This window comes from Lepidochelys olivacea (genome assembly GCF_965140295.1).
Source record: "Lepidochelys olivacea isolate rLepOli2 genome assembly, chromosome: 4".
In the NCBI taxonomy this organism is placed as follows: Eukaryota; Metazoa; Chordata; order Testudines; family Cheloniidae; genus Lepidochelys; species Lepidochelys olivacea.
In genome coordinates, this window is record NC_140414.1 from 45,413,301 (window position 1) to 45,436,651 (window position 23,351).

At 39.7% G+C, this 23,351-nt stretch overlaps 1 protein-coding gene across 2 annotated transcripts in view; it reads left to right on the plus strand.

Moving 5' to 3' along the window:
- Positions 1-23,351, plus strand: part of LOC311519776 (uncharacterized protein) — a 166,682-nt gene that overhangs the window by 120,835 nt on the left and 22,496 nt on the right. The window contains exons 3-4 of one of the 2 annotated variants that reach the window (XM_084626680.1): positions 9,125-9,234; positions 13,723-13,824. In XM_084626680.1, coding sequence (XP_084482806.1) covers positions 9,125-9,234; positions 13,723-13,824 — 212 coding nt within the window. The remainder of the gene's footprint in view (positions 1-9,124; positions 9,235-13,722; positions 13,825-23,351) is intronic. The other variant, XR_014711367.1, reaches the window with a different exon arrangement.

Here is a 23,351-nt window from a genome sequence, read left to right on the forward strand (position 1 = left end):
TGGACCAGACTTGAGAAAGCCCCACATATTTTTAATATGATCTTTTTGGTGAGTTGAATAATCAACTGTACATTGCATTACATTCAAATTCATTTTTTTTTAAAATACTAGCTGCAAGGCATATGAGACACTGGTATGATGTATTTAAGAACTCTACATCAACAGCTTTAGGCTGGTAATTCCATCAAAGTCAATTAGGGTTATGTAGAGTATTTCTGTGTTTTATAGAATGAGAGAAATCCTGGCCCCATTGAAGTCAATTGCAAAACTCTCATTTATTTCAGTGGGATCAGAATTTTACCCCATAAATCTGCTTTTTTTAGTCATTCCAAACAAAAAACATTATGGAAAAGTCTTAGAATTTAATGAGAATGAAACAAATAGGATTGTATAGATATGTAATAGTCCCTAGTACTTCATAAACCTATCAAGTTTAATAAAGAGTGGTGCCATTTCTATAGTTTTTTCTTAAGTCTTATAAGAATCCTATTGCAGGGATACATTTTTTTTTATTAAGAATGACTCACTAGAAAGACTATATATTATCTATTAAACTCTATGGACGTTTTTCATAAGATTGCTCATTTTGTCAATGTTATTTATGTCCCCATATTGCAGTATCACGCAGAAGCCCTAATCAGGACCATACAAATATAAAAATAACAGTCCCTGACGCACAGAGCTTGAAATCCAAATGCAGACAAGTGAGTGTAGAACACAGTGGAGTTGGGGAGGATGACCAGGATGACATAATAGGTAATATATGCAGCCTTCCCGTGGTCGAGACTTTCAAAAGTGTTCAGTGTTACAGTTGGGGCTCAGCTGCTCCCATTGTTTTCTATTGGAGTTGCTAGACACCGAGGATTTTTTGAAAAGCTGGACACTTTATGTAGGTGCCTAAATTGAAGCTGATGGATATTAGGCTTTTGAAAAGGTGGCTGTAAGTATACAATTAAAAGGCCACATACTGTTCTAAAATAAATGATCACAGATACCATTGGTTTGGTAATAAAACACCATATCACATCTTTGCATAACTTGAAGGACAGAGATGATTGTACAACCATGAGTTTTATTAGATAGAAGCGGTCCTACTATTCTCATAAGGTTTGAGACATGAGCAGAGCTCTTCTAACCAGTATACCGTCTGGAAAGCAGGAAGAGAGTGGTTCCTGAAAACCCTATACCTTTTTTGTTATGTCTAGCATTACACTGGCAGAAACTTCCTTTATTTTAATGACCAAAATTAAATGATCAAAACCAGCTCCAGATTTGTTAAATTCCCATTGTGAATTTGATCACATTCAGACCTATCATCTTCACGTAATGTCATCTGTGGTGGGCACAGGTACAGTGCTGCAAGATGTGGAGCCATTTGCATGGCTGTCAAATAGTAATAAATTTACTATTTAATTACAGTCAAATTAAAAAGGAAAAGAAAAACGTGTTAAGAATGGTCTTTCATTGCAATTCCGCCCCTCCCCTTAATATTTTAATTTGGTTTGCAAAATCTTAATGCTGCCATACATAATTTCAGCCTTATTTTTTGTGCTACTCGTTAAATTTTGGTAAAAAGAGTAGGAACATAAGAGGCATCAGAACACAGTCTGATCCAAAACCCAGTTAAGTCAATGGGACTTTTGACTTTAATGGGCATGGGAGTAAGCCTAGTTATCATAAAACAGGAGCCAAAAAGTCATTTGTGCAAGGGTATGCACAAAGAAGCTGCATCCCAGAACTGCTCCTTCGTTCTTATAAGACCGAATGTATCTGTCTGCATATAGGAACAGTGGCATGGAGTAGAAGGGAAACTGTTAAATTGTTTGCTCAGTGCAGGATAAACATTAATAACAATCTCAACAATTTTATTTTCTTTGCTTCTGGTACAAACATTCAAACCATATAGTACTTATTACTATGGTCAATCATTGCTCAATGCACTACAGAAAGTGAAAGATAAAGCCAACCCACAAATGTAAACAGAGCATGTTGGCATTAAGAAAAAGTATGAGTTAAAAGAAAGTGTCAAGTGATTATTTATTTAAAAGTGGCATCACAAGTTTAACATAACAGTAATCCAGTATTCACAAGAAAGCACTATCCTGTGCAGGGCCCTCAAATGAGATGCCAGTTCTCAGTGTTAGGCTGCTCTAAAGGAAAGCACTATCTAGAGTTCCAAGGCCATTTCATGCAATTTTAGCTTGTTAAATAAAAAAACAACCCCAAAACATTGTTGCACCAGAATGTTGTTTTGCTAACAGATGTTTTGTTCCTTTAACAAAGGAAGTTTGGCTGTTTTCTTTAATTTTATGTTGACTTGATTCAGAGTGCATCCATCTAACAGTTCACTTTCACATCACTTTTCTATTCCGTTAGCATTTGAATAGGAACTGCATTATTCTAATTTGTTTGTTTGGCCTTTAAAAGTTTCCACTGTACTTCTGTATATATTTTGGTTTGATAAGGGAAGACTTTTGCTTTCAGTAGGCTTATGATGTTAGTGAGTGTCTATTTCAGTCGTCACTTTTATATACTTTCTCAATATGCATGGCATGGCTTCAGTAGGTAAAGATAAGGGTTTCATATTTAACATCCCCAAACTCCCCACTGAAAGCGCAAAAAAAAAAAATTAATCTAATTGAAGTATGTTATGGAGCCTAGATCCAAGAAACTGAAATTCTGAGGTGTTGTAAAAGATGTTTTTTCCCTTTCTGCATTGAATATCTACTTAATACAGTTGATGAAATCAATGGCATACCTTGTACATACAATAGGACACTTGAAAAAGAATTGTACGGTATTCTTTCATTAAATCTTACCAAATACAAAGCCAAATTTTAAACCTTATTGCCTACATCTATATTAAGTGGCCTGATTTTCAGTTATGTTGAACATCCACAACTCCTTTTGGCTTTAATGGCCACTGCCCAGGTGCTCACAACATCTGGAAATCAGGTGCCTAAAACTTGATTTTCATACCCTAACTTTAGACACACAAGTTTGGAAATTTTGGCCTACAGTTTTTCAGTTTCAGTAGAGACCATCTTCACACAAATGCAAAATTTAACTTCTCTGAAGTAATCTCTTCTGAAAGCACAGGTTTAATTAGAAAAGTGACGATAAAGATCTTGTTTCTTTCGGAATGACTTTCATATGAAAATTTGTTCATTCTACCAGTCAAAAGGTGGTATTTCTAACTTTCAGCATTAAATTCAAGTCTGGGAATCTGAAAATCAAGCTGTGTTCTTTTGGTCCCTTACAAATAATGAATATTTTGCAATCCAGATGAACATTTGTTTTGCAGATGATGCAGCAGATAATTCAGTGTACGCTCTCATAGCTGTATCGGTTCTGCAGTGACAACACGGCTTTTGTCAGTAACAGACACAAAGGAAGGAAATGTTTTATGTGGCATAGGAAGATACCATTTCTGATCACTTTTTAATTATAACTGCACATTCAAATGAAATACTATCTGTTTGTTCTTCTCAGTTGGCTTCAACCTCAAGCTGACCCCTATGAGACCAATTCTCTTCTCAGAGCAGACACAGTTGTGGTTGTTGCAAAGGCTCCTGAGCACAGGCATTCTCAAATATTGTTATAATATATATGGACCACATCTTAAAAGAGAAATTATCTTCTTCCATTCACAACTGTGAACCTTCCCAAATGCAAAAATAGCAATTGCTTACAAGGAAAGGTATCACTGGGAAAGTATTTGTACTATAGACTTTAATACATTATGTGTTTTGTGCTTCGGGGGATGAGGGGCAGGGGTGGAGAAGCTAATCACAGCATCTCCTTTTGCTGTTCATTTAATTTCCCCTTCCATTAGTTCTGTGTCTGTTAGCTGGGAAAATGAGGAGCCAGCCAGTACCATGTGATCCTCAAAAATTTTTGAAGCCACCAGCAAGTGCTCTGAGACACAGAGCCAGAAGAGTACTCAGAAATCACCTACTGCAGGACAGGCCCAACAAAGAAAATAACAGAATGCCACTAGCTGTCACCTTCAGCCCCCAACTAAAACCTCTCCAGTGCATCATCAAAGATCTACAACCTATCCTGAAAAATGATCCCTCACTCTCACAGATCTTGGGAGACAGACCCATCCTTGCTTACAGACAGCCCTCCAACCTGAAGCAAATACTCTCCAGCAACCACACACCACACAACAGAACCACTAACCCAGGAACCTGTCCTTGCAACAAAGCCCAATGCCAACTCTGTCCACATATTTATTCAAGTGACACCATCAGAGGACCTAATCACATTAGCCACAGCATCAGGGGCTTGTTCACCTGCACATCTACCAATGTGATAATGCCATCATGTGCCAGCAATACCCCTCTGCCATGTACATTGGTCAAACTGGACAGTCTCTACATAAAAGAATAAATGGACACAAATCTGACATCAGGAATCATAACATTCAAAAACCGGTAGGAGAACACTTCAACCTCTCTGGCCACTCAGTAACAGGTTTAAGGGTGGCAATTTTGCAACAGAAAAGCTTTAAAAACAGACTCCAGTGAGAAACTGCTGACCCTGAATTAGTATGCAAACTAGATACCATTAACTTGGGTTTGAATAGAGACTGGGACTGGGTCGTTACACATATTGAATCTAGGTTTCAGAGTAGCAGCCGTGTTAGTCTGTATTCGCAAAAAGAAAAGGAGGACTTGTGGCACCTTAGAGACTAACCAATTTATTAGAGCATAAGCTTTCGTGAGCTACAGCTCACTTCCTCAGATGCATATCGTGGAAACTGCAGCAGGCTTTATATATACACAGAGAATATGAAACAATACCTATTCCCACCCCACTGTCCTGCTGGTAATGGCTTATCTAAAGTGATTTCCAGCACAAATCCAGGTTTTCTCACCCTCCACCCCCCCACACAAATTCACTCTCCTGCTGGTGATAGCCCATCCAAAGTGACAACTCTTTACACAATGTGCATGACAATCAAGCTGGGCTATTTCCTGCATAAATCCAGGTTCTCACATCCCCCCCACCCCCATACACACACAAACTCACTCTCCTGCTGGTAATAGCTCATCCAAACTGACCACTCTTCAAGTTAAAATCCAAGTTAAACCAGAACATCTGGGGGGGGGGGGGGGGTAGGAAAAAACAAGAGGAAACAGGCTACCTTGCATAATGACTTAGCCACTCCAAGTCTCTATTTAAGCCTAAATTAATAGTATCCAATTTGCAAATGAATTCCAATTCAGCAGTTTCTCGCTGGAGTCTGGATTTGAAGTTTTTTTGTTTTAAGATAGCGACCTTCATGTCTGTGATCGCGTGACCAGAGAGATTGAAGTGTTCTCCGACTGGTTTATGAATGTTACAATTCTTGACATCTGATTTGTGTCCATTTATTCTTTTTCCATCCCACCACCAACCTCAGCCTGGTCCAGTCCACACAAGAGATCCACTTCCTGGACACTACAGTGCTAATAAACAATGGTCACATAAACACCACCCTATACCGGAAACCTACTGACCGCTATTCCTACCTGCATGCCTCCAGCTTTCACCCTGACCACACCACACGATCCATCGTCTACAGCCAAGCTCTGCGATACAACCGCATTTGCTCCAACCCCTCAGACAGAGACAAACACCTACAAGATCTCTGTCAAGCTTTCTTACAACTACAATACCCACCTGCAGAAGTAAAGAAACAGATTGATAGAGCCAGAAGAGTTCCCAGAAGTTACCTACTACAGGACAGGCCTAACAAAGAAAATAACAGAACGCCACTAGCCGTCACCTTCAGCCCCCAACTAAAACCCCTCCAACGCATTATTAAGGATCTACAACCTATCCTAAAGGATGACCCAACACTCTCACAAATCTTGGGAGACAGGCCAGTCCTTGCCTACAGACAGCCCCGCAACCTGAAGCAAATACTCACCAACAACCACATACCACACAACAGAACCACTAACCCAGGAACTTATCCTTGCAACAAAGCCCGTTGCCAACTGTGCCCACATATCTATTCAGGGGACACCATCACAGGGCCTAATAACATCAGCCACGCTATCAGAGGCTCATTCACCTGCACATCCACCAATGTGATATATGCCATCATGTGCCAGCAATGCCCCTCTGCCATGTACATTGGTCAAACTGGACAGTCTCTACGTAAAAGAATAAATGGACACAAATCAGATGTCAAGAATTGTAACATTCATAAACCAGTCGGAGAACACTTCAATCTCTCTGGTCACGCGATCACAGACATGAAGGTCGCTATCTTAAAACAAAAAAACTTCAAATCCAGACTCCAGCGAGAAACTGCTGAATTGGAATTCATTTGCAAATTGGATACTATTAATTTAGGCTTAAATAGAGACTTGGAGTGGCTAAGTCATTATGCAAGGTAGCCTGTTTCCTCTTGTTTTTTCCTACCCCCCCCCCCAGATGTTCTGGTTTAACTTGGATTTTAACTTGAAGAGTGGTCAGTTTGGATGAGCTATTACCAGCAGGAGAGTGAGTTTGTGTGTGTATGGGGGTGGGGGGGATGTGAGAACCTGGATTTATGCAGGAAATAGCCCAGCTTGATTGTCATGCACATTGTGTAAAGAGTTGTCACTTTGGATGGGCTATCACCAGCAGGAGAGTGAATTTGTGTGGGGGGGTGGAGGGTGAGAAAACCTGGATTTGTGCTGGAAATCACTTTAGATAAGCTATTACCAGCAGGACAGTGGGGTGGGAATAGGTATTGTTTCATATTCTCTGTGTATATATAAAGCCTGCTGCAGTTTCCACGATATGCATCGGAGGAAGTGAGCTGTAGCTCACGAAAGCTTATGCTCTAATAAATTGGTTAGTCTCTAAGGTGCCACAAGTCCTCCTTTTCTTTTTATATTGAATCTATTTTCCTATGTTAAGTATCCTCACACCTTCTTGTCAACTGTCTAAATGGGCCATCTTGATTATCACTACAAAAGTTTTTTTCTCCTGCTGATAATGGCTCATCTTAATTAATTAGCCTCTTACTCCACCTTTTCATGTTCTCTGTATGTATGTATAAATATATCTTCTTACTATATGTTCCATTCTATGCATCCGATGAAGTGGTCTGTAGCCCACGGAAGCTTATGCTCAAATAAATTTGTTAGTCTCTAAGGTGCCACAAGTACTCCTTTTCTTTTTGCGGATACAGACTTACACGGCTGCTACTCTGAAACAAATAGTCCAGAGGACACAGCCTAGGCTAATGCAGAGTTTAGAGCTATTGGGGGTGTGTTTTTGTGTTTGTGTTCCTTTACTGAAATTTTTGCCCTGTGAAGTTCCAGTTTCAACCGATTCATCTGGACCTTTACAAGAATTCATTCCTGAAGTCACATTTCTGTATCAAATTTTGCATCTAGAAGATGCAATGGCAATTTGTACTAAATAGTAATTTTTAAAAGTGTGTTTTTGGTTTTTTGGGTTTTTTTTCTGAGAGACTGCTAGATGTGATAAGTCACAGCAACCTTCAGCATCCCTCTCACACCACTTGACTCTTCCAACTGTCCATGCGAGAAACTGGCCCTTGACATAATGGGAGCATTGGACAATCAGCCTGTAATGGTAGACTAGCATTCAAAGTGGCAGAAGTTACATTCTCTGGAAAGTTTACCACAGAAATAGCGATTAAGTTCATGTCATCAGTCTTCAACCAAGAAGGATTTCCTAAAGAATTGGTAACTGACAATGGAATGCAATTGACCTCTGCTGAAATGCAACACTACTTCAGAAGCAATGACATCAAGCACAAAACAGGTTCTTTATACCATCTGAGAGCTAATGGTATAGTTGAGAGAATGCACAGACTGGTGAAAAAATTTGCAACTTATCAGTTTGTAAGTGAGACCATGGAAAGAACCCTTATTTGAAACACTGCTTATAGAACAACTCCACACTCAACAATAGGAGTGTCACCCTTCGAACTGTTAAGAGGACACAAGGCCAATAGATGACTTACTACCTGTCAAGGGCTTACACTTTCTGCTTTTTCAACCAAACCTTCCAATGGAAGTATTTGTGAATGTGTTAGAAACAAACAGAAATACACAGTATGTAAATCATAAGAAAGGTGTTGAACTGCACAAGTTTCAAACTGGAGATTTTGTTCATGTGAAACTGACATACAGAGTCAAAAAATTCATAATAACTTGCAAAATACCATCATGAAAAGCTGGAGATGGTAGTTCTGCTTATTTGTAACCCATGTTTTATTGTAGGAAATGGTTTCAAAAATCATCTGACTAGATTATTTCTTTCAAAATTCTCACACAATCCTGTTGTATTTAGCATGGCAATTAGAGCTATTCACAGCAGCAAAATAATCATTGAAATCATTCTTCAGAATGGGTCACTTTTAATTTTGTGTTATTTTCATTATATTCCATTTCCTATATTGGGATCTGATTACCATCCACTTCCTTTCAAGCATATAACCGCAGACTGTCTTACAACAGACTGAGAAAAGACTTAAAGACTTTTTTATCTACAATAGCTCCTAGCTTGTTTGTATCTCTACAATTAGCAGATAGTCACGCTTTTTATTTTTAGCTTCCACCTCATTATTTGACATTTCTTTGTAAAGAACAGCATATGACATCTATGAGCTCAGATAACTTAAAATATACCTAAATATTTCAGTATCTGACTATTTGCCATCATTGTTTTTGTAACTATTTCTCTCAAGCATCATCTGAAGGTCTGAAAATGCTGCATTGAGTACTACCAATATCCCAGATAACAAAGTTGCTGTGAATGCAACATGGATGTTTGTTTATTTCAATTAATTGAAAGAATTCAAGAATTTGATTCTGTGTTGAGATCCTCTTTGGTGTATGTCCCATAAAAATTCATTAAATTCTCAGCTTTGTGTAATTGCTAACTTATAGCAGCAAATAATTTGGCCCAAATTCTGGTTCTCTATATAGAGAGATTTTTTTTTAAAGAAGACAAGACCCACAAAAACATATTTTGGAGATTAGTGGCCTTTATCAAGGAAAGAAAAGGTACTAAAAATTGAGGGCATGTGGTTTTATTTGTAGCACCTTCAGTATAGTTCTAGAAACACCTCATAATATTTTCTTACTATTTCTCCCTTTTGCAGTGTTTGCAAACTCAGTCATCTATTCTGCATGCATCAGGAAAGCATTGCTCTCTTTTGTAATACAATCCTCCTGGCTTCCAACATGCTGGAGAGACACTTCAAAGCAAGAGGTAAGAGATCTACGTGGCCAAGAATGCATAATATACCAGATAGAATAAGGGATTATACTTCAAGAGAAAAATAAATGATTTTACAACCATTGGGCTGTCTCAAAGTCCATCAGACTATTTGTGGGAGTAAGGCGAGTACAATCTGGCCTACTGTTTCTCAATTTTTAGATCAAGGTTTTCAAATGGGACTAGTGATTTCACGTGTCCATGAAGGAGGCAGGGGAAATAGCATCTTCTGCATTCTAGACTCTTGCACCTCATGCAGGGCTGGGCACAGTCTGGCCCAAAGTCTATCTCGCAGTTCTTTATCTTTTGAGCAGGCCTGTCTTTGTGACATCTATCTATTATTGCAAACTTTTTCCTTGGTTATTTAATTTCCAGCCATTCAGTGTTAATTATCTGCTACATAATTTTTCTTTTGTTCTTTGAACTCCTTGGGTGAAGGGCTCTTCAGAAATCCAAAATATTTATTATTATTGTTGGTAAGAGTTCTGGACAAAGTCCCTTTTAACAGGAAGTTATTTTATGACTGTCTTCTGAGCAACTCTAATTGAATTACATTTTCTCCCTCTTCAAAGATATTTTCGAGATCTTTGGTCATATTTAATCTCTGAATGTTTTTGCTAGGTTGACAGTAGTCATTTATTTGCCATTTTTAATTATTGGAACTTCCTATATCTGGTGATAAAGTCCACAGAACTGGTCATCCCAGGAGTCTTTTCTCCTTCTCCAGGACCTCATCTAGTCATGCAAAGATGTCAAGACATTTTCTGGCCAAACAAGGTTCTTTGCTAGTAATTCTGTTATTGCAAAGACTTTTCTTCTGATGTTTGGAGAGCAAAGATCCACTACTCTGACTTGAAACCAGCTGCCTGTTTTTTTTCTGGTCTTTATCATTCTCCCTGAGTTTTCATTTAACAGGAGTTACTTTCTTGTACCTTCTGAAAGTAATAACTAAGAATTATTGTTTGGAACTAGCCTTGTAGTAGTAACATGATTGACAAATATCAAATACTTAGCGGTTTGGAGTAGATCAAATATACTGTGGGCCAGATCCTCAGCTAGTGTAAAATGAACATGGCTTCATTTAAGTTGTTATGACCTAGTCTGATGCCACTCAGTATGCTCACCAATCTGGTGCACGTGAACCCAATTGTTGGGTCCCATCTGCTCCCATGTCAACTGAGTTTGGGTAGAGTCTAATCACTGTTTCTAATCTTGGACCATAGGACGCACTCAAAATCAATGTCTTAAATCTCACAGGCTCCCCCAATCACTTACACAAATGTTTCCAGAGCTCCAGCCTGAGCAGCTGTAATGAATACATCATAATAGGCTGCCCTTTGGCAAGATTAGACGTGTCAGCACATAATACAAAATGGAGTTCATAATTTCATACAGGCATATCCCACTTTGTCAAAGAAGTCATCAGAGCTATGCTGATTTCCTCAGCTGAGGATCTGGCATGGTATCTTTAGTAGCATGTTTACTTGTGAGAGATATTCCTTTCAGTTCCAGTCCAACAGGTAACAGAGGAACTCTTTCGAACAGAAAGAAAAGTCTCATGCAGTGTTGCAGTTTCATGATATTACCCTCCAGGACTGAAATCTATCCTCATTGTTTCACCTACTTAAGTGAGAAAGTGCTTCAAAATTCCTAACGACTGCAACCCATTGCTGTTTCACTATGTACACAAAAGATTCAACAAAACCAAGCTCAAACTGCAATCCAGTTTTTAATATGACTGTGAAAAATCAGCTGAGAAACAAGTGAGATGAAGTACAGCAAATACTTTGCTACTGTACGTAATAAAGGGGTGCATAGCAACTCTGGGATTCCACTGACCATTGGCCTCAAAAATGCAGGGGAAAAGAGATAAGCAGTTTGAAAAGCAAAAACACTCCCAAAATGTATCTCTCAGGGAAAAAGGGCCTTTTGTCAAAATTGAAGGAATTTAAGTGAATAAAATGGAAATTACTAAAAACAAGAAAGAGTTGCCTTTGTAAAAACATGTAAAAGATAAAGGCAAATGCCCAATGACTTCAATGGGTCAGGATTTCACCCATAATTCCTGTCAATAACTTTGTAATTACACGGTGAGATTCTGTGCAGCACTCCAAGGGTACTGGAATGAAAGACTTATGGCACAGCCACGGCTGGCCCACGACACCTGCCTCAGGCTCGTGAGGCACCCAGCTAAAAATTGCAGTGGAAAGCTTTGGGCTTGAGCAGCAGCCTGGACTTAGGGACCTTTCCCCCTCGCAGGGTCCCAGAATTTGGGCTCCAGCCCAAACCTGAACCCGAACATCTACACAGGAATTTTACAGCCTGCAGTCCGAGCCCCAGTCAGCTGATCTGGGCCAGCATAGGTGTATAATTGCTGTGCAGACATACCCTAGAAGTCACGTCATAGGACTCACAGCTCGGGGGTAGGGAGGTTATGATAGCTTTTAACCATCTTTGTGCCCTCCTGATTCTGGGCTCCTCCGGGGGGCTGGACAGGCACCTGGCATAACCTAGACAAATCTGGAGCCTTGCCTTATTTACCCTGGGGCTGCCCTATGAGTCACAGCACTACACATAATCTCCTCAGCACCATGTGCAGTGGCCCTGCCCCCAACTTGCTCAGCTGCTCCTTCTGTCTACAACCTAGCCCCTGGCTCACCCACTACACCAAACCTTGCCAATGGAGTTCTTGGAAGGCAGACTTACAGAAGACTTCTGCACTGCCTGCACCAGGGAATTTCTCTCTGGTCAGATATTGAGCTTTTAGAGCCCCTTTATGCCACAGTGGCCATGGTACAGAGGCTAAGCGAGGGTAAGGATCTTACCTACTAAAGCCCATATAATAGCCTGATAAATTAGTACACATCTAATTAGCTTCTTGAATTTATCTTTTATCTCATAGCACATCAGCTCTTTTCATCATCATCATCACTCCCATAAACACATTGGTCATTGGGCCACCACCACTGATAAGCAATCAACCAATTGTCTCCACCCCAATGATTGTGTGTCAGTGCTTGAGTCTCCGCGAAGTCCATTCCTGTCCACTCTTTTATGTTGTCAGTCCATCTCTTCTTCTGTCTACCTCTTCTTCTCTTCCCCTGCACTGTCCCTTGGAGGATGATCTTGGATAGGCCAGATGAACTTGTTACATGGCTGTACCACTTCAGCTTGCACTTCTTCACAGTCGCCAGGAGGTCTTCATATGACCCAGCGCATTAGGTGATGATGTTGCAGATCTCTTCGTTAGTGATGTAGTCAAATAGGAGATGCCCAGGATTTTACGGAAGTATCTCACCTCTACTACCTCTATTTTCCATTCAAGTTCTGCCATAAGGGTCCATGTCTCGCAGGCATACAGAAAAATAGAGATGACTAATGCATGCAGCAGTTTCAGTTTGGATTCCAGGGAGATGTCCTTATTCCTCCAAATTGGCTTTCGCTTTGCCACTGCTGCTGCTGTTTGTGCAGTTCTTGTCCGAATTTCTGCCTTGGATCCTTCATCAGTGATGATTGCCCAAATACTTGAACTGTTTCACTGTCTCCAGCTCTTGTCCACTGACAGTGATATATGAGCTGATCCCATCATGTTTGTTTGTCATCAGCTTGGTTTTCTCTGCACTGATTTCAATGCTGTATTTTGCGGAGGTTTCATCCAATCATTTCACAAGTTTGGCAAGTTCATCTTTGCTGCCTGCCAGGCCATCAATGTAATCAGCGAACCGAAGATTTGAGATTGTTCGCCCCCTCAATGCTGACTGTGCATATGTGATCTTCCAGGGCATCAGTCATTATGCACTCCAAGTAAATGTTGAACAGTGTGGGTGAAAGAAGGCAGCCTTGCCGGACTCAACAGTGGTGTGAAACCACTCTCCTATTGTGCCATTGATGAGAATTGCACTGCTACCCTTGGCATATAGTTGTTTAATGGTACGAATAAGCTTGTGACCAACATTGTAATTCTTCATGATTGCCCAGAGAGCTCCTTTAGCAAGGCCAAAAATTAAAAAGGCAGACACCATAAAAGTGCCATATGACACCCTAGGTCTTTCATTGTGAGAGTGTTCCTGCAAAATGCAGAGTGTCAATGGGAGTTGAAGTGAGTCAGCACTTCACAGGATTGGGCCCTATATGAGCTTCCATGAACTTCTTCCTCATGCTCACATTATCTTTGAATTGGTCTTGGTACAGGAAGATTTGATAGACATTCCAAAGCAAATACAGCTTCTTCCCAGCTGAAGCCATGTCAGAGCATCATAGACAAGTAGGGCTGGAAGGGACCTGAAGAGGTCATCGAGTCCATCCATTCCCCGCCCCCAACACACACTTGCTGAGGCAGGATTAAGAATACCTAGACCACCCCTGACAGGTCACCTTACAAATCTTTAGTGATGGGGATTCCACAGCCTAGTTATTTAAGTACTTTATCCTTTTAGTTAGAATTTTTTCCCTAATATTGAACCTAAATCTCCCTTGTTGCAGATTACGTTGATTACTTCTTGTCCTGTCTTCAGTGGACATGGAGAACAGTTGATCACCATCCTCTTTATAACAGCCCTTAACATATTTGAAGACTACTATCAGGTATCCCCAAAGTTGTCTTTTCTTATGATGTATTTAATATTGCACTGACAATACTTTGCAGCAGTTGGCCTTGCTCTTTAATCCGGATCTGTCTTTAAATCTGTAGTGAATGCAACTTCACTCTTTAGCAGGACTAGAGATTCTAAACACAGTAATTTGGGGACCTACAAAAAGGAAACCAGTGTCTCGCCTATCTGTTACCCCCTCTGGAAACCCTACACTCCTGAAGTTGTTTCTTTTACTCCTGTTCTCTGTCTCCACACTTCCTTTTTGTAGTTCAGCCTTTATTAAGCTTTTTTTTACTTTTGCTTTATTCACTACAATTTTTTCTGTCTTACTCCCTGGTCCACACACCACGTTCGTATAAAAGTCACGCTCACTTTGGTCTCGCTGCCACACCTATCTGAAATACTTCATCTCCAAGAGGCATGCAGGCACAGAGCAACAGCTGATCCTGCATAGCATTAACTCCCACATGGACATTCAGCACGAGTGAAATCGCGACCCCACTGAAGTTAATGGCAGAATTCCCAGTGACTTCAGTGGGACCAGCATTTCACTCTAGTTATGTGGAGAAGCATTCCACAGAGTGCATCGCCAAACATATCCCTTTCAGTCCCAGCATGGTTCCTTCCAACCAGCAGAGCTCAAACCCCACAAAATGTGACAGAGAGGCCTGGACAGGGGGATTCCATGGAATTACTGTTCCCCTCTTGTGTGCCCTCTGACCCAGTTATGTCTGTTTCTTCCTCCCCTTTCCTCAGGAGGACTGGAGGGAAGAATCCAGCTTTTTGATACGGGGTACTGTACAATTAAAATTCAGGAAAACAATCACACAGGAACATATACAATAAAAAATATAAACCAGACCTGACCCAAACCCAAATGTTTCAGACAGATTTAGAACTGAATGTGTCTCTGATAAAATGTTATTTATTTCAGAGCTACTATGAAATGTTTTTCTTATTTTTATGAGAGCTCTGGACAGAGAACACTTTACTGAAAATTGCTTTACAAATGGCATTTGATTAGATCATTAAATTCTGTTTAATGATCTTTAAACATCTTTGTTGATTATTTAATGCCTGCATAAGATTGCTCTAGGAACAGAAGTTAATTGGCAGTTCTTAATTATACAGTATTCCTGGCCAACATGCAACCCAGGAAACAGTCATGATGGAAGATTGCAAAATATGATTTTAGTAGTGGCATGGCATTGAGAAGTGAGCTCTAGTTTTGGAATCAGGTGGTCCTAAGTTCTATTCCTGGTTTTACCGCTGATGGACTCACAGTGGGATCTTGGACAAGTCACTTCACATCTCTCTTTTAGTTTTCCTATATTTAAAATGGGGATACAGACAGAATGGATACAGATAGTAACAGATGGACCTGGTAGATTGTGTTTGATTCCAGGTTAGATATGTTAAAGTTTGAGGTTTGAGATGGAGAATTAGGGTTGGGGTCCAACTTCTATGGGACTGATGTCTCAAAAGTTGCTCTCATAAAATTTTGCCCCAAATGATGGAATTCAAGTGACCTCAAGCAATTTCCAAAAAATGTGAAGGGAAAATAGGAGAAGAAAATAGACAAGACAATCAGCAGGACCAAAAGAATATTTTCTTGTGCCTCTGCTGCTGAAAATGAGACTCAGAAGGCTGCCAACCGCAGAAGATACAGTGTGGATGGGGGAGGTTTGAATTCTACAAAGACTCAACAAGAAGCAAGCAGACCAGATAGCTACCTGTGAAGATTGGGGAGGGGACCAGCTCTCTGCCCCCATGAGGATTTTGAAGGCTCTGCCAAGCTCAGAAGATGGATCAGTTATTAGCAATCAGTTAATATTAATATTATCAGCCATATTATTGTAAAGATGTTTCACTCTGGAACTGATTCCATTTGGTTCGAAAGGAACACAGAGCCCAAGCACAGAATCAATCATTCACTGAAGCTGGGGTTTGAACACAGGAGGACAAACTCTTCGACATCATCCGTTCTAGCTTCCGTGGTCTTCTGAGCTTCCCATTAGCATTTTGGACCAATTCTTTAACAATCTCAGAATCTTGGGTTCTTAACTATGTGGAAACCATAATGTTTAAAAATAGTGGGCCCTGGATAAGATGCATGGCCATTTGGATCCTAAATCTCTCTTTGAATTAAGTCTTATTCATACCTCTTTAAACTGCTTGGTCCAGCCAGCCCTAGGTGTTACCCCACACTAAGTCTTCTGACTTTCTTTTTCAGATCCTTATCAAAATAATCTTTCATTCCCCTTCTCTCAATCTCAGTGTATTTGTAGCTATATGGGTACAACTTCATCCTTTAAACAAAATTATTAACACTGTAAAGTGAATTTGTAGACAGAGACATTCATTAAGGGCCCAGCACACAAAGGAAGATTAAAGAGATTATGGGCCTAATTCAGCAAATCGGCAGCAGGGAAGCATAAAGTATGTGCGTGGGGTGCTGCTTGTGCCAGACAAGCTTATTGCATCTCAAGGGAGATTCACTCCTTCAGAGTTAAGGTAATATTTCCATCTTTGCCATGTGCTAGGCTTCCACCATGGACAGTAGGTGACAGCTTTAACTTCCACTGGGGATCTGCAGGAACCCTGCAGGCATAAAACACCGAAGAGAGCCGCTGAATCTGCACACTGTTCAGCCGAACTACCTGTGCCCCATTTTCCACACGTGCTGCCCACTTAAACCTCTGTGTTTCTGTAAGTGGATTTGCATCTGCTTTTCATTGTAGCAACCTTGAGTAGTTTCCAACATCCGGGACTTCCACCATTGTTTACCATGGTTCTACCAAGCACAAATCCTTTTACCTGTATTTATGCTAATTCTAGTTCTTTATATATATCTAGCATGTGTCATTTGATGGTAGATATCTTTCAGAAGGCATGCCAAAAAACAGGGAAAGATTTAGAGAGGAGGAAGATAAATTACAGGAACATGAAAAACAAATAAACAGACGCCTAGAGTCATTAAGATAGATTAAACTTGTGGGAATGGCAGTTTATAGTACACACTAGAATTTTTTAATAAGATGGCAGTGGTAAAGTTCTGAAGGAAATATTTCACACCTCACGAGCAACAGATGTAGAACCTGTGAAGTGGAAGTAAGCAGCTTTGTTTAAGAGAGCTTGAGGAAAGAACTGGAAAAATACAGCTTGCTTTTGTAAGTGAAAGACGGTCTTAGGGACTAATTAGGGCCCAACATGGGAGACCAATTAGACATTGGCAGGTAGCATTGTTTCCCAAAGGGCAGGTCGGTTTGACAAACCTGATTAACGTAATTGAGGATGTAAGAATAAGATGCAATCTACCTGGAATTCAAGAAGTTTTTAAAAAAAGCACTCAGTGAAGTTTTGCCCTGATGCCTGATATACCAGATCAGTAAGAGATGACATGCTTCTTTTGTAGACTGAGAACTGTATTACTAAAAGTGGACTGAAACAAATAATAAAAGGATTAAGCCTAGGACAAAAGGAGATAACAACAAAAATGCCATGCGAGAAGCTATGTTGCACCCAGTTTTGTGTGACCTGTATGTACACTTACAAGAGTGGAACAGTGTCTAAATTTGCAGATTATATAAAACTAGGGAGAGCCGTCTATCTGGGTAAAAGCCAGATCAGGTTTGGGGACCAAGATTCTGCCTCCTTTGCCCAGACCTTGCTCCACCAAAACTCTCCCTCACAAGCCCAGCCCCCACCTCTTTAAAACAAAAAAGCAACACCCCAGGGGTACATTTGTGTTACATTAGAATTTCTGGGAAGGGAAATGCAGCACCCTTTATCCCCTATTCCACCTGGTTCTTTGGTGTGTCATCTAGTACAGGACACTGATCTCCTCCAGTCCACAGAGATGTTTGTGTTTACTATATGCTGCCACAAAGAGATCAGCATACAACGCCTCCTAAGGCAGCTGCCACCTCCACTGGACTCTATTTAATAGTCACTTTTTATAACTTCTTATATCAAGACAACATTTCTGTTCATTTGAACAAAATTTAAGAAAACTTCCTTGTATTGTAAGTCTACAGGAATGCTGGTATATGTATGAAACTGAAATGCTAGATAATATAAATCTATTAAGACAATGTTACAATGTATTGGCAAACTGTCATCAGTGGAATGTCACAGGCAGTGACACTGGTTATGGAAATGGGCAACATTAAAAATATAAAGAAAATTAAATGTAAATAACCATAGTATGTTGTGGCAGAATTAAGATTGAGACACAAGTTAATTATAAAAAAAGAAATTCTGAATTAAAGGTACTGTATCACTACCTCCTTTAGATAGCTGTTGTAACACATATGGTCCTTTATTGGGAACAGTGAGTGATTGCACATACCATATGTGCTGCAATATCTAAACACAGTGCAGCTGGAGGTTTACATTTCCTTACTTTTACTGGTGTTTGTCTCAGCCAAACTGATATTATTTTTAATTAGTGCTGGATGAAGACTGCAAAAAAATATTCACAAACTTTTGTTCCAGTAAAAGCCACAAATTTACTTTGGCAGGATTCGTGACTCCTCCTACTTACTTTCAACAAACATTCTTACCAATGGATTTTTGTTTGTAGAAAGAGAAAGTAATGCTAATACGAGTGCATGTATGTATTTATAAGAGTATTCATGCTGCAAAAGTTTGTGTGGTCACCTTGAAACCTCTTTGTGGGTTTGGTAGTCATTCAATTACACAGCAAACAGAATACCATGACCAGTCACACAGTGCAAATTATGAAAAGCAAACAAAGTAACAGTGGCTGTGAATAGTTCATGAGCCATTCACAGTCTGAAATACATTTGGATAAATCATCTGCCAAATGATTTTGAATAACCAAAACATCAATTAACCCAGATATTTGTTCACAGATAATTCAGTAACAGAAAAGTGAGGATAAATTTTAATATGGTTTTCTAGATTTAGAAATATATGAAGAAAAATGAACTGTTTCAACTAAATATCAATGTCAGTGTAAAACACAGTATTGTGATTAAAAGAGGCTTCTCATAGATTCATAGAATTTAAGGCCAGAAGAGACCGTTAGATCATCTGGTCTGATCTCCTGTATATTAGATGCCATTAAATTTCATCTGTATTAAGCCCAGTACCTTCTGTTTGACTAAAGCATAACTTCAAGGCTGGTGGCTGTGTGCAAGGAGTGTGGGGAAGGAGGGTGAGTCCTCAGGGTCTAGCCTCCCCCAGCCACTGGTTCACCTGCCACCCAGTTTTACCCTATACTATACAGATTTCATGGGGAGACCAGCGTTTCTCAAATTGGGGGTCCTGACCCAAAAGGGAGCGGCAAAGTTATTTTTGGGGGATCATGGTATTGCCACCCTCTTGGCTGGGAACCCAGGTCTGAAGGCAGCGCCCCGGCAGCAGCAGCAGTACAGAAGTAAGGGTAGCAGTACTGCAATTCCCCTACAATAACCTTGTGACACCCCCACAACCAAGGCCGGCTCTAGGATTTTTGCCGCCCCAAACAAAAAACATTTTGCCCCCCCCCCACTTTTTTTCTTGCCCCCCCACCCCTGGTTCTGCCCCAACACTGCCCCTTGCCAACCGCTTCCCCAAATCCCCGGTCCCGCCTCCTCCCCCAGGCGTGCCGCATTCCCCCCCACATTGCTTCCTGCAGCTCCCCCCCCCCCCCCCCCGCAGCCTCCTGCCCTAGCTCACCTCCACTCTGCCTGCTCCCCTGAAAACGCCGCCGCTCTGCTTCTCCCCACTCCCTCTCAGGCAAGGGAGAGGCAGCGCATTCAGGGGAGCAGGCGAAGCGGAGGTGAGTGGGGGGGGGGAGCACAGGAAGTAATGAGGGGGGTAGAGGAACCGCTCCCCGCCCCAGCTCGACGTCCGCTCCATCACCGCCGCCTCTCCCGAGCACGCCACCGCTTGGCTTCTCCTCCCTCCCTCCCAGGCTTGCTCGCGCGTGGCAAGCCTGGGAGGGAGTGGGGAGAAGCAGAGCGGCGGTGGCGCGCTCAGGGGAGCAGGCGGAGGCGAGCTGGAGCGGCGGGAGCACATTTCTAGGGGTGGCATGGAAATGTACCACCATCAGCACCTGCTTGTTTTGCTGGTGCCTGGAGCCAACTCCTTTTTGGGACAGGACCCCTACAATTACAATACTGTGAAATTTTAGATGTAAATAGCTGAAATCATGAAATTTATCATTTTTAAAATCCTATGACCGTGAAATTAAGCAAAATGGACCGTGAATTTGGTAGAGCCCTATATATACAGTACACAGCTCCTAGCACAAACACACACATATATATCCTCATACAGCCTGTCAGATGCAGAGAAAAAATATTTTAAGATCAGAATATATTTCTGTAGAATACCTGCATCAGGATTATTTCTTGCTGAACTGAGATTGCTCACTGATGGAAAGATTACTTTTCATTACCAAAATTTTACCAAATCATTTTTGTTGCATAATGTATGTATCTTATCATAAATGTGATATATTGTACATATTTTGTTGGCATCCCTCACCTCCACCACTTTGTAGGTCATCTATTCTGGGTACTTGGGGAAAAATGGGAAAACCAACAGAGATGTGCTTATTATCACTCTGACTATTTTGTTTGTATGTTGTATACTGTTTCCTCTCCCTTGCTCTGTCTTTTGTCATCTTAGATTTATAATCTCCCTGGTCAGGGACTGACTCTTATTTGACAGTACAGTGCCTAGCACAGTAAAAATTATTAATAATAAAGTGTAGAAGCAGGGCTAGCCAATAGGCAGACCATAGGCCAAATCTGGACTGCCAGATGCTTTTGAATGAACTGTGAAATATTTTTATTTATTATTATCATTATTGTTGTTATTTTTGTATTATTTTCTCTGGAGTCTGGACCTTGAGTATTCCTTGACCAAGAAATTTGGACCTTGACAAAAAAAATTGATTACCTCTTGGGTAGAGCATCCTTCAGTAGATAATGATTCTTTGGCTGGGCTTCCACTCCTTTATCCCATCCCTTTCTGCACTCCTTCTCTGACTTTCTCCCCAGTCTTCCACATGAGGGATCTGTGGCAATTTTCTGTTTAGGGCCTTTTGTGCCCATGGTTGGAGAAGTGGCAAGATTTGATGCTAAAGCAGTATAGAGAATTTTCAAATATATTTCTTGGTGAGGAGTGTTCCTTACCTTATACATTTTAGTCTTCTAGACTTTGCAAAGAGGTTCAATTTTCTTGAAATAGCCATATATGAATATGCTGTATCTCTGTCCTAATCAGGCAGTTGTCACAAACTAGCAGATAAAATAAAACCTTCTAACCAAAACCTTCCCTGAATAAATTAACAGGCAAAAAGTGCTTATATGTCCTTTTGTTATGCACTGTTACAGCACTCAGCATCATGGCTTTATTTAGTACTCATGGGCACATCTTGCATATAAATTAGTGGAAGGCTATTTCCTCCTTCTTACCTTTTAATTCCCTTCTATGATCATTATTTCAGTTAAAAAAATGAACTTTTAAAAGGACTTTTGACAGGGAAGTTTATTGATGACAAATGGGTGCATGAAAAAAGAATGATGTGTCTTTTGTACTTAAAACAAAGAAAAGGTTATGGGATTATTTTTAGGGTGCAAACACCTTGTATCTCAATCACAGACTCTTAGGAGAGAATGTAAAGACCAGGATTACAAAGAATTAATTTCTTATTGGAGTCTCTGTACTGTAAGGGATAAATTGGTCTTGAAATGAAAATAAATTATAGTTGCAAGCTATTTTGTACTTTCTGTTCTGACTCTTTTGTGGCTGCCCCTCCTGCAATATTGTTATGAGTAGTTCATGCGGAGATCTATTTATTAACATCCTTCTGTTAACTAAACGGCATAATTAGTTGCATTTATAACTTGAAGGTCCAATTAAAAAGACAGTCTAGTGGGAGGCAGGATTTCCAATTATTAAGTGTGAAAAAGACAGCTACTCTGCTCCCAGTGTCTTTCATCTCAGCCATATTTCAATCACTCTTTTCTTTCTCAAATAAAAGTGCAGCTTTTCATTTCCATGGGCAGAAGAAGAGATCATGGAGACATGTGGAGTCCACAAATAAATTTGTCTATTTTTCCCCATTTTTATTTTTAAAAGCTGAAGTTATATTTGTGTTACAATCTATGCTCCACTGTAATTAGATATGACACAAGAGGAAGTGACATTTCATTGTTATTATAATATATAAACTTTTTTCTATTTCAGGATCGTTATTCAAGTCTTTGCAAGTGTTTCTGAAGTAAATTTAGATTAATTTACATTTCAGTTCTTATAGTCATCTCACTGATGGAAGCTTTTAAATAGACTTCACCACTGTTTTAGCTGTAAATGTCAGGACTTTATTAACAGATGTAAATATTAATGTCCACTATAGAACTTTAAAAAGTTTAGTTCTAATTTACGTGAATAATAATTATGAATAGCAGGAGATCAAGTGTAACTAAGTCAGGAAGACAAAAATTTGAAAAGGCAAGGCAATAATTTGTTCTAGGTCAGTAGTCACAAAACCTTCTGTATAATCAAGTTTCTAAAAAAAAAAAGAAAGAAAGAAAAAACCATATCAGCTTGAAATAGAACCAGTTGAAAAATACAACAAAATATTAGCAAAAACATTTTTGAAATTTTTCACAAAACTATTCAATTGAAATTTCAATTTTGAAAAATGTTGACCAAACTATAAGCTGGTTTAAAAAAAAAAAAAAACAGAGAAAAAGACCATGAAATTTTGAATATTTTTTACCAGCTTTACTTTTTTTATAAAAAAAAGTCTGAGAGAAAAATTAAATCCTCAAAAAGAATGTCCTTTTCTGGATAAACTATACAAACTTCACAATTTGTGGAGGGAGAACACCAGTGTTTAGTTACCAGGAAGTCTTAGGAGACTGGATGCTTGAAACAGGGTTGTATTGTATTAATATAATGAACATATACATAAGACCAAAGACTGAGCCGCACACATGCAAAATTTTCATTATCTACAATGGAATCAGGATTTAGCTCTGGACCTTGATATGCTAAACTATACAATGTGAACAGAAAAACCAGGATCTCTCTGAAGTTCCAATCTATATAACCAAGGATGCTCTTGGCCTCATCGCCTCAGCTCTCATGAAGTACAAAAACAGCCATGAAATTTAAGTACAGTTTATTGCCAGTTAATTTTTTTTTTATTTTTAAAGTGAATTACTTACAACTTTCAAAGTCACTTTTCATTATTTAAGATTAAATATATAAACTAATCAGTTTTTGAGTTATTACGGAGCATGAAAGCACTGATTTTGTAAAAGGTTTTTTTTATATTTGAATAGCTAAAAACAACTCAACGTTTTCTTTTAAGACTTTTGAAAATTCACCTTTGAGCTGAGGTAGAGTTTGAAAAATTTTAGCTCCAAAAGAAAACATTTCCAGAAAATTATTAGGAAGTGAACAAGGTTGAAATCAATTGATCTGGAGGATCTGGCTCTCAAAATTGAATGATTCTTTTAGGTATGTTTGGTGATTCTGAACTCGGAAGAC